Here is a 14,120-nt window from a genome sequence, read left to right as displayed (position 1 = left end):
AAAAAACTAGGTTACGATTGACCCAAACGTTTGGAACACCATCATGTCTTAGGTCATATATTTGGCTTCTCCCCCTTCCTCTCTTTGGTTTCTAGTTTTTTACATCCCCAACCAACCAAAAAAAAAAAATCATTAGCTCAAATATGATAATAATTTTAGGAGAAAATATATTTTATATTACCTCATCATACGGCCATATATACCGCCAATCATAGCTATTTATTTCTAAAGTAATGCATGGAAATGCATGCTTGATGAATGGGGCCTATAAAAATGAATGTCTATGATTGATTACATCTATGACCATCTGATGCGATATATTTTCTCCAATTTTAGAAATTCATATTGGGTGGCTTTCTATTTTTATGTTGGTTGGGAAGGGGTAGATGAAAGTTTAGGTTGCAATGCCCTTACATAGAATGTGAGGTATACCTAGGGTATAAATGTATTTTGAGATAGGGGGAGGGACTTGCCTTAAAAAGACTGGGAAAAAAAAAAAAGGTGAGGGTGGTTGATGGGTTTGGTGAGAGATATGGATGGTGTCCTGATATTCAACATCAGCATTTCAATCAAGGTTGCTGGATTGATGCAAACAAAAGTATAAGAAAATGTTATCGCATGTTGTTAAGTAGTGGGTAAAATGATCCAGAAAGTAAGTCAACTTTATGCATAGAGTGGCTTGGTGTTTGTGTCTTTGTTATTGTCTTATAAAATGTTTTATAACTTCATTTGTTAGTCTTTTCCATAGTCACATGATAGAACTTTCAGCTTAGCTACATTGGCACAAATCTCCCTCATCCTATTCTTTTCAGATTAGGCATCCCAAACTTAACCCAAGTATCTACAAGAAGATTGCAAGCATGACCTGACTCAAATGTAACCAGTACTATATACAAAATAACTTGCATATAAATCCTATTCATACCAATTCAATTTAACCAAATCAAGTCTAAATTATATTTGGGTTAAAAATTTGGATGCAAATTTTATTTTCAGCTTGGCTGGACGAGTCATATGATTGTATTTTTTGTTGACCAAGTTCTACTTATCTTGAATGTTGACCTATCCGACTTACTCAAATTGCACTCTAACATGTGATATAGACTGGCCTTCTAGTCTGAGTTGGACTGTGGACAAAAAATAATGGCCAGCACTTGAGATAGCAAAACAAATAACAAAAGAGAAAAATAAAATCTCTAAAATTTTCCATCAAATGTTAATACATGCCAAATTATGGTGAAGGCTTTAAGCTCTTTAGCATAGAAGACCATTAGGGTTTTAGCCTTCGCATTTTCGACCTCATCAAGACATCCTCTTGCAGTCCTTATGATCACCTACATGGTTTGATCTCCAACAGGTTGTCATAATCTTATATATCTTATCCTAATTAGAGTAGGATGAATGATAGAAGAAAGGCTCCTCGACAGCATACTAGAGTACCATATGTTAGACCAATTTACAATTTTATTTCTATTTTTCTTTATGATACTACCATCGAAGAAGATGATGCAAGTTTAAGTTTTATAATGTGGTTTTGAAATTTAGTCCCAAAAGCTTTCCACAATGTAATCTTTACTAGTTTTTTTGGCAAAAGATCAAGGGTCCATAATACACTTAGCAACTTATTAAAACCTAAAAGGACCCTTTGAATTATTTTAGCCATGTAAATGAATTGGCTTATCCTTTTTTTTCCCTTTGATTAACCCGTGGTGACAAGGAAATGAGGGGGATTTCATGATGTCAACTTATGTTCTATGTTTAATCCTCATAATTAAAAACATGAACTTCACTGGCGAGGCAACTTCAAAGTCTACTTTTATTGCATTTTGTTCAGGATGCTTTTAATGCATTTCATTCAGTGTGTTTTTATGTGAAGACAGAAGGAAAAAAAAAAGTCTTTTATCAAAGTTTTGTATAGATTGATGATTAATGAAACAATTTTAAGGTGTCAGCTTGCCTACTAGCAAAGAGTAACATTTCTTCAGGTGTGTGCGTGTGGGTGGGTGTGGGTCTGTATATCCGCACATATATGCATGGGTCACCATAACACTACTAATAACATGCATATATGTTTATTACCCTTTTTTTATTCTAATCGCCACCAAAGGCCTTGTTAAAGCTTGGTAAATGCAATTAAAAGGCATTGAAATGACTGGGCTTGTTTTTACAGGTTTAGAAAATTGAAAAATTGGCAACCACCACTTTAGAAAATAACAAGGGAACGAAGACTCGTAGGAAGAATTTTTTCTTACTAAAATATTTTTTAAAAAAAACTGATGTCTAGGTATACGATGCCTTCTTTTTTTTTTGGTACATCGGCGACTCACACACAGTATAGCCTAATAAGTCAGAAAGAAATAGAAAGTGTAAAGTAGACGGGATAGAGTTGTGTCTATCGCAGACAACACCTCTGAAATGATGGGCCGCAAAGAATGCCATCCAGTCCGCAGCACAGTTGGTCTCCCTGTACAATGCCTGAAAAAATAGTTTTGCATGTTTGATTGACTATAGAAAAGTGATACATTTCAGAGTTGCTTATGTTTGGTTGAGCATATGATTTTTCCTATAAAATATAGAGATCTTATTCCCATAAAAAGTTACTTTCATATCCGGCATGTCATACATCTATTTTTGCCATTGCTCGTGCCATCGACCGAGTTCAAGAACCCTTGGACAATGCCCAGGCAAAAAGGCACCTCTTTGATGCAATGTATGACAGCTCTCGGAGGGCCATTGAGAAGATCAGTGGGAGTGGGCAAAAGGCCAACTAATAGCAAAGGAGAAAGCTAAGTGGAGGATGATGATAGGAGGATGATGGCATGCTTGTACTCGTTATTCCATTCGACGACAACGTCAGAGTCACCAGGGGTGGAGCACATTTTGGCTGGTTTTATCCCAACACTTTGCCTGTCCACCCCAAAGCTCTCTGCCCATGAATGTCGGATGAAAACTACTCTCATCATACACATAATGGTGCTGTTCTGCATTTGAGAAAATAAGAATCTGCTGCAATCTTTCCATCAAAGAAGCCAAAAAAAAAAAAACTTCGGTGCTGGAAACATGATTGTCCCTTGAAATTTTGATAAGAAATTGGCTGGAAACAGACAGAACAAATATGATTTTAACCGAACATCAAATATAGGTGACATGTGCATCAACCATCAGTATCTGCAGCACATTACCTCTTCCACAAAACCCTTGGAAGCTTTTATAAGAGTATGAAGATAGACATGGAAGCTGGAATCTCTTCATGCACATACGAAAATGTATGCATGCCCGGCAAACTTTGTGCAAGCATGGGCATTTACATGGATGCTATTCATGCAGGTGCGCATGTTACATCAGAGTTCCTTTTCACATGTAAGCATATAAGACATTCAAATGTTGCCTGGCATCGCAGCGTCTGCCGAACATTTACATCAAAAGAGGAATGATTGCAAGCATCCAAATAAATCCTGCAGTCGTTTCACAAATTTCAAATATATACAGAGCCCGTGGGTTCCAAAAGAGTTCAAAAGCTTACAGGAAAATTTCTGCAGCTAAACATGAAGAACAATACCCCCAAGCATGAAGAAATTTTCTTTCTGCATGCAAAAAGGGAAAGAAATAAATGAAGAAAACCTTAATTATTTCTCATTGGGAATGAAGAAATCAAACGTGACATCAACAGTATCGGATGGCTCTCCTGTGTCTTTGTATGTGATGCCTGTTATTTTCCCCTTGTAATCCTCCTCGGAATCTTGGTATTCGGGTTTCACACGTCGGACAGGGACAGTCACAGAGTATGCCATACCAAGGTCTGGATCTGTTGAGACATTAAGTTGGACTTTATCCTGAGAATCTATCTCAACAAATTCAGAGAAGACTTCGATGATGTTGCGAACAATCTTTTGCCTTGCTTCATCACTCACTGCACATCTATCAGAGAATAAGATCATCTTAAGCCTCTGCTTAGCGATCCTTGCATTGGAATTTCTTCTTGCAGTTCTGGTGGGAAAAAGAATCCTCCATGCCAAGCTCAAACGATCAAAGAAGTTCATGTTAATAGCATTAAGAAAAAATCCTTCAGCATCTTGATTAATGGTTGCTGACGAGAGTTTGCTTCTTTCAATCCCAAAGCACTGGTGATTGTTTTGAGCTGTACCAGAAGTCCGGGGTACCAGATATGGCCATTTAGGTGTGATCCTAAGATCCTTAGATACTCCATTAAGAAATCTACCAAGCTGTACCTGTAGGATAACAACAACCACTTAGAATGTTTCATTGGGATATGCCCAAATAAGGAAGCTCATAGAATCACAGATGGAGCCCAAATATAAACTATAGAATGTCAACATGATAACATTATGATTTTGAAGTATAGAGTGAAGCCTGCAAAGCTAAAACTTTAATGCAATAATGACCTTGGAATACTTAGAAAAAAGAGGCAGACAAACCAGATCTCTTCACTATTACATTTTCACCAAATGGTGACAATAATGGATATTCTCAGTAGTATTGAATACACTGAACAAAGAGAAACCAGTCTAGTAGGTTCAGAAAAGCAAGCTTATATTTTGTGCCCTTAATCTCCTGTTAAACCTTTAAAGTACATTTCCAATCATTAACTTTAATAGAAATGGATTGCATTGATACATGATATTCTATATGCTTTTCTTCTGGAAAAAAAGAGAATGATATGCATGGTTAAACTTAACTACATATGCAGTAAGGCAGTTTTTTCTTCGCAAAATAGTAACACAATAGTTTTCTATTCAGCATGCAAATAAGGAAAATCAAATGATCTGGGGATTTTAAGATAGTGATTGTAAACAAAAAATTCAGGGATTAGCACGACTCATATAAAGATAAATTAGTTAGTCATAAGGAACTAGACCCAAGCTTGCTAAACTCTGCAACCATTCAAGATTTAATTCTGCCATGGTATAGGTTAAAAAGTATTTAGATCTGCATCACTTAAGGAATTCATAACTTGGAAAGACAGCTGAAGGAATATTTAATTTAAGTGTCACAGAAGCAACTTGTTAACGGGCCTTCTAGTCCATCTGTCTAGGGTAATGGGGGGACCATTTCCACTCTTCCAATGCTCATAGGTTGGTCAGTTCATGACATAAGCATTCGATGTCTCTTTAACAATCAAACCACAGTAATGGGAAAGTTACTCCATAAGAATACTTTAGAATTAAGATATGGTAACACTGATATTAAATACAAAATTCTTTTAACACTACACATCACAGCAATAGTACAAAACTGACACAGAGTGTTGTCATCCATGACCATCACATCATTGTATACCAACAAAGCATTCATATGAGAATCCATTATCACAAAAAGTGATAAAGCTTAAGAACTGGTTCAGTTTATATTCTCCTACATACTCTCACCTGAAGTTTGAAAAAAAAAGATACATGCATCGTACACATAGTTGGTAGGTAAAGCAGTCAAGTAGAAGCTGCTGTGGCCAAGAAAAGCTTCATAGGAAAAAGATACACATGGCTTCTGCATAGACTATAGATAAGTGTCAAATTGGGAGCCAAACACAAGTCATAGGCAAAAACAGAAATTGAAAACAGGGTCTAGCTATCACATGTTCACCCACATCATAGCGCCTAAAAAAGCACATACTATACTGTTCAGGACTGCCAGAGGCCAGGAGGGAAAGGCAAAGTGTTGAAAATACTAGCCGACCTTTTGTTAATAGACACTTACAGCTTATTACACAGACCTTTGTTAACAATCGGAAGCATAGAGGCCATCAAAACAATGTTTAGGGGATGTTTATTACTGCAATTTGCTAGTCTTATACAGCAAATCAAATGGTTTGCACTTGCATATAGAGCGTCAGTAAAATGAGAAAAGATAATGCAAATTAACCTACATGTCTTGCAACCTGAGCAGCTGATTGAACCAGCAAAAGCTTATCCTAGAACAAAATATTGCTGGGGGTAAGACCCTTGTGAGAACACTACCAAATTTATTGTTGGAGGGCACATACCGTGGTGAGGTTCTTTTCTCCAATTTCCTCAAACTAAACAGTGATCACATTAGCATGAAACAAATGTCAGTAACAGTTCCCAGAGCAAACCAATTTTGTGAATAACATGTGGTAGCCTGTGGTTGAACAAATGTTCTCCAATCTTAACTGGTGGATCCAGAATGCTGCATTTGACTATCAGGAAGCCAAGCCCAAGGCTTTTTAGATTTTTAGAAATGGCATTAGCATCATGTAAAGGTATAAGTCTTTCGATTCATTAACACAATGTCTAGAAAAGAGGAGATTTGAAGGAAGTTGCAGAAGCTGATAAGTTGCCATCATAACATTATATTTAGTAAAAGGGCCCAAAACACAGGAAAAGATGAGGATATGTTATTGGCATAGACTATAATTCACCATAAGAGAAGTCGCTGAGATGGAATTTCTAGCATTAGATGCCCAAGAAAATGAGTAGTTGGGCGAGGATGATGAAATGAAGATTAAGGCTGAGACAAAGATGGAGAGAGAGAGAGAGAGACTGGAAATGGACAGAGCAGTTGGGAATGATGAATATGGTGTTGATATCAAGAGTAGCAATAATTGTGTAATGATAGACAAGCCCTATCCAATTTATATGAGGCAGGTATTGCAAACAAGCATGCGAACAAGATCTATAACATCAAGTGGCAGGATATGAAACCTACTTATCTTGCAGTTTAAGTTCATCAAATTGTGCAATGATAGAAGTCATGTATACTGTTACCAAGATATATATTAAACAAGTGAAATGAGAAGTTCATGGCTCCAAATTTGACATAGCAACAATGTAAGTCTTCGCATTTGGAACACAAGGTTCATTTAGCTTTTTTTAAAAAAAAATTCTGAATCCAAACCCACCTCTGGAACTGGAGCATCGGGACTGGTTCGCTAAAATTAGGGCGATATGATGCATTGAAATAAGAAGATGCCAACCAAATAAATTCAAAAAACACGGTCAGCTTCTTGTGAGAATGGATCCATTTGGTTCAGGGAAGCCTTGTATCGATAAAGGCCACCGCAACTTTCTTAATTCCAAAAATTCTTCCCTTTCCCAAAATTGCTGCTTCCGCCTCAATTATAAGAAGCGATTCAAGTGGAAACTTCATGGGGAGGACAAAAAAGGGTTTATATTGGGGCTTTCTCCTAAAAATGCAACAAGACTTTCTTAACAACATTACCACAAGTCACTCAAACATAGTAAAAAACCCTCGAATGTGCACCAATTGAAGCAATAAAGACGGAACAAGATTTGATCTTGACCTATAAAACAAATTAAACTAAGAAAAAGATGATTAAAATTGGATCCTTTTGCGGCTCAAATGACTATGATTCACCAACCTAGACAGCTTGAAACAGATTAAAGACGAGATTTTTTTTTTTTTTTGTTCGACCGAAGATAGGAGGAAACAGACCTTTGAGGAGGAGAGGGCAGGTCGCAAGGGGTGCTTGGGACAAGAAGAGGCGAAGGTGCCGAAGGCCTTTAGATCTCCTGAGATCGCCATGGCTTCTTCTCCTTTGATAAGCTCACGCGATCATGGAGCTCTCTTCATCTCCTTGCCCTGTTCTCCCCAGTGGATTTGGTAACGATTACTGCTGGTTTTCAGGCGCTTGACGTTTTTTGAGCGCCCCTCGTCGCAGTCCCCTGTTGAAGGGTACCATAGTCAATCGGATTATTTAGGAGCGTATTATTGGCATTACAAAAATGAGCAGAGTTTCACAATTTTTTTTCTCCCTTTTTTTTTTTTTTTTGTATGTTTGGTTGTAAATAGATCGGAAATAAATCAAATTCTAGCATATTTATATTTATTTTTATTAAAAAAATATAAATATAAATATAAATTAGATAATTAAATTTTATGACTATAAAATTAAAGATATTAATTAAATAGATGATAAATCAAAATAATAATATACTAGTACACTCATCTATTTTTTAAAAAAATTAATAAGTGCTATATAAAATTAAATATAGTTATAAATAAAATTAGGTATTCGTTATAGATTAAATAGTTCTCTATTCATATCCATATCCATTTTTTTTTTGACGGATATGGATACGAATACGGATATTAGTCGGATGCTCGAATTTCTGTCCATATCCGGATAGATTCGGATACGAAAATGGATTCGGATGGATACTATCCAACCTACTTTCATCCATACTTGCAAGATGCAAGATATTTACTTTGTAAAATACTTGTGATGTTAGGATTGACTCAATTTTGACTTGGCCTGGCTCGAACTAAGCTCAATTAGAAACTAGTTCAGCCTAAACAGGAGTAGGCCACAAAATTAATTAGAAGCCCACTCGGCTCAATAAAAACTTGGTTTAGGGCATGTATAAGCTTGAAGAATATATGTCAAGCTCTAACTTGACTTCGTCCACTCATGAGTTACCCTATTAAATTGTGGCCAATTAGCGAAAAGTTATCTTGGAGTGATCAATCCTAAGAAAAATCTACTTATTTTATAATTTTTTGCCATAAAAAAAAAATCTTGATTAACCTTATTTTTAAATTAAAAGAAGGTACTTTAATATAATGAAACATGAAATTTTGCCAAAATAGCAAACAAAGTGCAGGACACAATGTCCAAGCATACAATATATGAGGATGCCACGGAATTTTTAGAGTTATCCTAGCATTTGGCTAATCTTAATTGAAATTATTTCTAGTATAAAATTGGGATTAAATCAAAATTTATACATGGTAAGTTTGGATTCGATGCCTGAATTCTACGAGGAACTAATATTTATACATTTCAAACTTCTTGCCTTAATATTTAATATTAAATAATAGTAATCAATTGCCCATGCTGTCGACGGGAGAAGACGGTGGCTGCTGCCGGATGCAGCCCCAACTAAAAAAGCTTCGTACTTCCTAGAAAAAATAAAATAAAAAAAGACTACACACCATAGAGAAGCATTAAAATGCTACTTGAAATTAATAAAAAAAAATTCTCGGAGAAACCACATGAAATATATAAAGACCAGCCCCTTTCCTTTCTTTCTATCTTTCCTTTTTTTTGCTAAAGCGGATAGATCATACTTGACGAGTACGGATATACCCAATAAATTCAGAAAACAAAATGCCTCGGAGTGCCCGGACAACTCTTCCTCTCTAACTCACAAAGTATTACCGGAATGACTGGCTACATAAGCAGCCACCCAATCTACAATCCCATTGGCTTCACGGAAAACAAGCTTGGCCTAAAAGGCCCCTCCGTCTCTCAACATTGCCCGGATATCTCGGAGCAATGGATAGTCACCGCCGTTACCCCTTGGGCTCTCTGGATCCAGCTGATAACTGTGGCCGAGTCACTTTTCAGGATAATAGAGCTGGCTCGTAAATCGTGCCAAGCATGACGAAGGCTCGCCCAAGCAGCCCTCCGCTTTGCACTGGAAACCGAGATATCGAATAGCTGATAGCCACCTGCAGCTACAACCCTGGCCCACGGGTCTCGAATAACAAAATCTGTGCCTCCCCTTATACCTCTATCTAAGACAGACCCATCGAAGTTGACCTTGACGAAGCTCGAAGATGGGAGCTCCCAGGTGAAAAATACCGTACGAGGTGCTGCCGAAGCAAAATGGAAATCCCAGATGTCCCAAACTGTCAAAATTCCTTCAACGGGTGTGATGTGACTGAGTTCCACTGCCTGCACCCGGGCGCACTCTACCACGAGCTTCGGATATTCCTTGCCAGCCAGATCTAATAGGCCACGCAAGTCGCTCTAATTGCCTCCTGGCAAAACAGTGAAGACTCTGACCATCAACGTATGGCCTGTAGAAACTAGTCCTCCGACCCCAAACCTCCTGGGGGATCCCTGCTAACCGCCAAGTCACTCTAGCCCATGCGCACTGAAACATCGCATAGTTCACCGTCTCATCCACACCACACTCCCCACACTCTAAGAAAATTCTCAGCCTTCGTCCGCTCAGTACTGCTCTCGTCGGAAGACGATCCCAGACCACTTTTCATAGGAACAGTGCTACCCTCGGGTGGAATCTCAAGCGCCAGATCTAAGCGCAGTTTGGCCCCAACTCATACTCTCGCCGAAGGATGCAGGAAAGATCTCCCACCTCGACGTCGGTCCTATTCGACGTTGATAGGTGCATGAAAATGTACCTTTTAATACTACCACTTTAGGCTAAATTGTTAAGACTTAAGCATGATTTGGATATTTTTATGATATTTTTCTAATCTGAACTTTACTTCACAAAGTGTCCAAGTCTTAATTGATTTTGGTGATTTTATTGTAGGAATGGAGTTAAGAAGATTGAATATCCCATTGCAGTCCGAATGAAATGAAACTTGGTGGAGATGAAGTAGACATGTTGAGGTTTCATATGCATCAAGAATCAGGTCAATTGGAGCTCCAGAGAGAAAGTTATGAAGTTGCAAAGTTAGGTTTCCCTAAACCGCCAGCCTGGGCCCTGACAGATCAGACCTTTGTGTAGTATTTTGATGATTTCGGGAGCTACAGAAGTCCAATTGAGATGATTCAAATTTTGTTGGAAACTAGACTTCCAGAGCTTTCAAAGGACTATAAGAACATAAAATTTGAAGATCAGATGCGATCTGGAGAGTCTCCCGAACCTCATGCTGACGTTGGTGCTCGAGGGTAAAGTCGGAAAAATACATGCAAACGTGTCTAAGTTGTGTTTCCTAGGGTTTTTAGCCCCAAAATCATATATATACTTGGGGAGCACGCCGTTGATGCGAGAACAACCGAAGCCATCTACCATTGAAGCCCCAAAAGTCGAGTTAAAGCCACTGCCTAAGGGTTTAAAACATGCATTTCTTGGTCCAGGTGATACCTTTCCTGTAATAATTTCTTCTAACTTAAGTGCATCACAAGGTAAAAAATTACTTATAACTTTGAATGAGCATAAATCTGCACTTGGTTGGACCATGGCCGACATTAAAGGCATCAGCCCTTTAATTTGTTCTCATAGGATTCACTTGGAGGAGGGAGCTAACCCTCGTAGAGACCCCCAACGCAGGCTAAACCCTACCATGAAAGAAGTTGTGAAAAATGAAGTCTTAAAACTGTTAGATGCGGGTATTATTTATCCGATTGCCGATAGCAAGTGGGTTAGTCCTACGCAGGTAGTTCCTAAAAAGTCAGGTGTCACAGTAGTGAAGAATGATGTAGGAGAATTAGTCCCTACCAAAGCAGCAACCGGGTGGCGCATGTGCATTGATTATAGGAAGTTAAATGCTGCCACTCGCAAAGATCATTTTCCCCTTCCATTCATCGACCAAATCTTAGAGCGTGTAGCTGGTCATCCCTTTTATTGTTTTTTAGATGGTTATTCTGGTTATTATCAAATTGAAATTACTTTAGAGGACCAAGATAAGACCACTTTTACATGTCCCTTTGGAACTTATGTATTTCGTCGTATGCCATTTGGTTTGTGTAATGCTCCAGCTACCTTTCAAAGGTGCATGATGAGTATTTTTAGTGATATGGTTGAGAATTGCATGGAGGTGTTTATGGATGACTTGACTGTTTTTGGTGACTCCTTTGATGTATGTTTGTTTAATTTAAAAAGGGTTCTAGCTCGTTGCAAAGAAAACCTTGTATTGAATTGGGAGAAATGCCATTTTATGGTGCCTTCGGGTATTGTTTTGGGCCATATTGTTTCCTCTAGGGGAATAGAGGTTGATCAATCCAAAATTGAGTTGATCTCTAAGTTGCCCACACCTAAGATTGTGAAGGATGTTAGATCATTCCTTGGTCATGCTGGTTTCTATAGGAGGTTTATCCAGAATTTTTCTGCCATATCTAGACCATTGTGTAACCTTCTAGTTAAGGATACCCCATTTGAGTGGACACAAGAGTGCCAAGCGGCATTCCAAACGCTTATTGGGAAGCTCACTTCAGCTCCCATTATGCAGCCACCAGATTGGAGTTTACCTTTTGAAATTATGTGTGATGCAAGTGACTACGCAGTAGGGGCTGTCTTAGGTCAACGGAGAGAGGGAAAGCCCTTTGTCATTTATTATGCTAGTAGGACTTTAAATAGTGCTCAAATGAATTATTCTACTACTGAAAAAGAACTACTAGCTGTAGTATTTGCATTAGATAAATTCCGTGCTTATTTGATTGGCTCGCCTATTACAATTTTTACAGATCATGCAGCCCTTAAGTACCTTCTCGCAAAGAAGGATGCTAAGGCGCGATTAATTAGGTGGATCTTGCTTTTGCAGGAATTTAATCTAACCATCAAGGACAAGAAGGGTTTAGAGAATGGGGTGGCTGATCACCTCTCAAGGTTAATATTTGAGGATACTACAGATACACCACCGATCCGTGATGATTTTCCAGATGAACAATTATTTTCTATCACCTCCATGCCGTGGTTTGCACATATTGTCAATTATTTGGTAACAGGTGAGATGCCATCAGACTGGAATGCACAGGATAAGCAGAAGTTCTTAATAGAGGTACGTTCTTTTTATTGGGATGATCCACAGCTTTTTAAGTACTGTCCTGACCAAATTATGAGGAGATGTGTCCCAGATGATGAGATAGCAAGTGTCTTAGAATTCTATCATTCCCAAGCTTGTGGAGGCCATTTCTCTATGAAGAAAACCGCTGCAAAAATTTTGCAGTGTGGATTTTATTGGCCATCATTGTTTCGAGACACAAATGTTTATTGTCGTTCTTGTGAGAAATGTCAAAAATTAGGAGCTTTGTCCCGTCATAATATGATGCCTTTGAATCCAATTTTAGTGATAGAAATTTTTGATTGCTGGGGTATAGATTTTATGGGACCGTTTCCTCCTTCTTTTGGTTATCTATATATTATTGTTGCAGTAGATTATGTGTCCAAATGGGTAGAGGCTGCAACTTGTAGGAACAATGACAATAAGACAGTAATTAAATTTCTAAAGGAAAATGTGTTGTCTCGTTTTGGTACACCACGTGTTATCATTAGTGACCGGGGTACACATTTTTGTAACCGTTCCTTTGAAGCATTGATGAGGAAGTATGGGGTGGTGCATAAGATTTCTACAGCTTACCATCCTCAAACAAGTGGGCAGGTAGAGCTTGCTAATAGAGAGATTAAGCGTATTTTAGAGAAAACGGTTAACCCCGACCGGAAGGATTGGTCATTGCGATTAACTGATGCACTTTGGGCATACCGTACAGCTTTCAAGACCCCCCTAGGCATGTCACCTTATAGGCTTGTTTTTGGTAAACCTTGCCACCTACCGGTAGAGCTAGAACATAGAGCCTATTGGGCTATTAAGAACTTTAACTTTGATTTACCTGAAGCCGGTGAGCTTAGGAAGTTCCAGATGACCGAGTTAGAAGAGTTGCGAAATGAAGCTTATGAAAATTCTAAAATTTACAAGGCTAAGATGAAGGCATTTCATGATAGAAATATTCTTAGAAAAACATTTGCACCTAATCAACGAGTATACTTATATGATTCTAGGCTTCATAAACACCCTAGTAAATTACGATCTAGGTGGACTGGTCCTTTTGTGGTAAAGCATACATTTGAGAATGGAGCGGTAGAGATAGAAGATCCTAGAGATGGTCGGATGTTTAAGGTAAATGGCCAGAGACTCAAGCCGGTCCTTGAGAAAGAGGCTCCAGTAGCCTCAAGGTCTAAGTTTGGTGACACTCATCGTCCTCCTGTGGCTGTTTGCTTATATGGAAGATATTGACCTCAAGGGTCATATGCCCAAAGGACAACTTCATCAATCCATTCCTGCAATTAATAAGAGCATTAGCGGTGGCAAGAAAAGGTCTACCTAAAATAATGGGGATTTTTGATTCAGAAATAACAACAGAGTGTGTGTCTAGAATCAAGAAATCAACAGGATAGTAAAATTTATCAACTTGAATTAACACATCCTCAAACAAGTGGGCAGGTAGAGCTTGCTAATAGAGAGATTAAGCGTATTTTAGAGAAAACGGTTAACCCCGACCGGAAGGATTGGTCATTGCGATTAACTGATGCACTTTGGGCATACCATACAGCTTTCAAGACCCCCCTAGGCATGTCACCTTATAGGCTTGTTTTTGGTAAACCTTGCCACCTACCGGTAGAGCTAGAACATAGAGCCTATTGGGCTATTAAGAA

General features: G+C 38.3%; 1 protein-coding gene across 1 annotated transcript; it reads right to left on the bottom strand.

Moving 5' to 3' along the window:
* Positions 1–3,369: 3,369 nt before the first annotated feature.
* LOC103710163 (cell division topological specificity factor homolog, chloroplastic-like) lies at positions 3,370–7,644 on the bottom strand. The gene is made up of 2 exons (XM_008795784.4): positions 7,429–7,644; positions 3,370–4,229 (listed from the first exon to the last, which is right to left on the bottom strand). The coding sequence occupies exons 1-2, from the start codon at positions 7,516–7,518 to the stop codon at positions 3,627–3,629; spliced, it is 693 nt and encodes a 230-aa protein (XP_008794006.1). The 5' UTR covers positions 7,519–7,644; the 3' UTR covers positions 3,370–3,626.
* Positions 7,645–14,120: the final 6,476 nt, after the last annotated feature.

Source organism: Phoenix dactylifera, chromosome 6 (genome assembly GCF_009389715.1).
Source record: "Phoenix dactylifera cultivar Barhee BC4 chromosome 6, palm_55x_up_171113_PBpolish2nd_filt_p, whole genome shotgun sequence".
Taxonomy (NCBI): Eukaryota; Viridiplantae; Streptophyta; class Magnoliopsida; order Arecales; family Arecaceae; genus Phoenix; species Phoenix dactylifera.
Note: the sequence above shows the minus strand (reverse complement) of the source record. Positions and strands in the feature narration are given on the sequence as shown.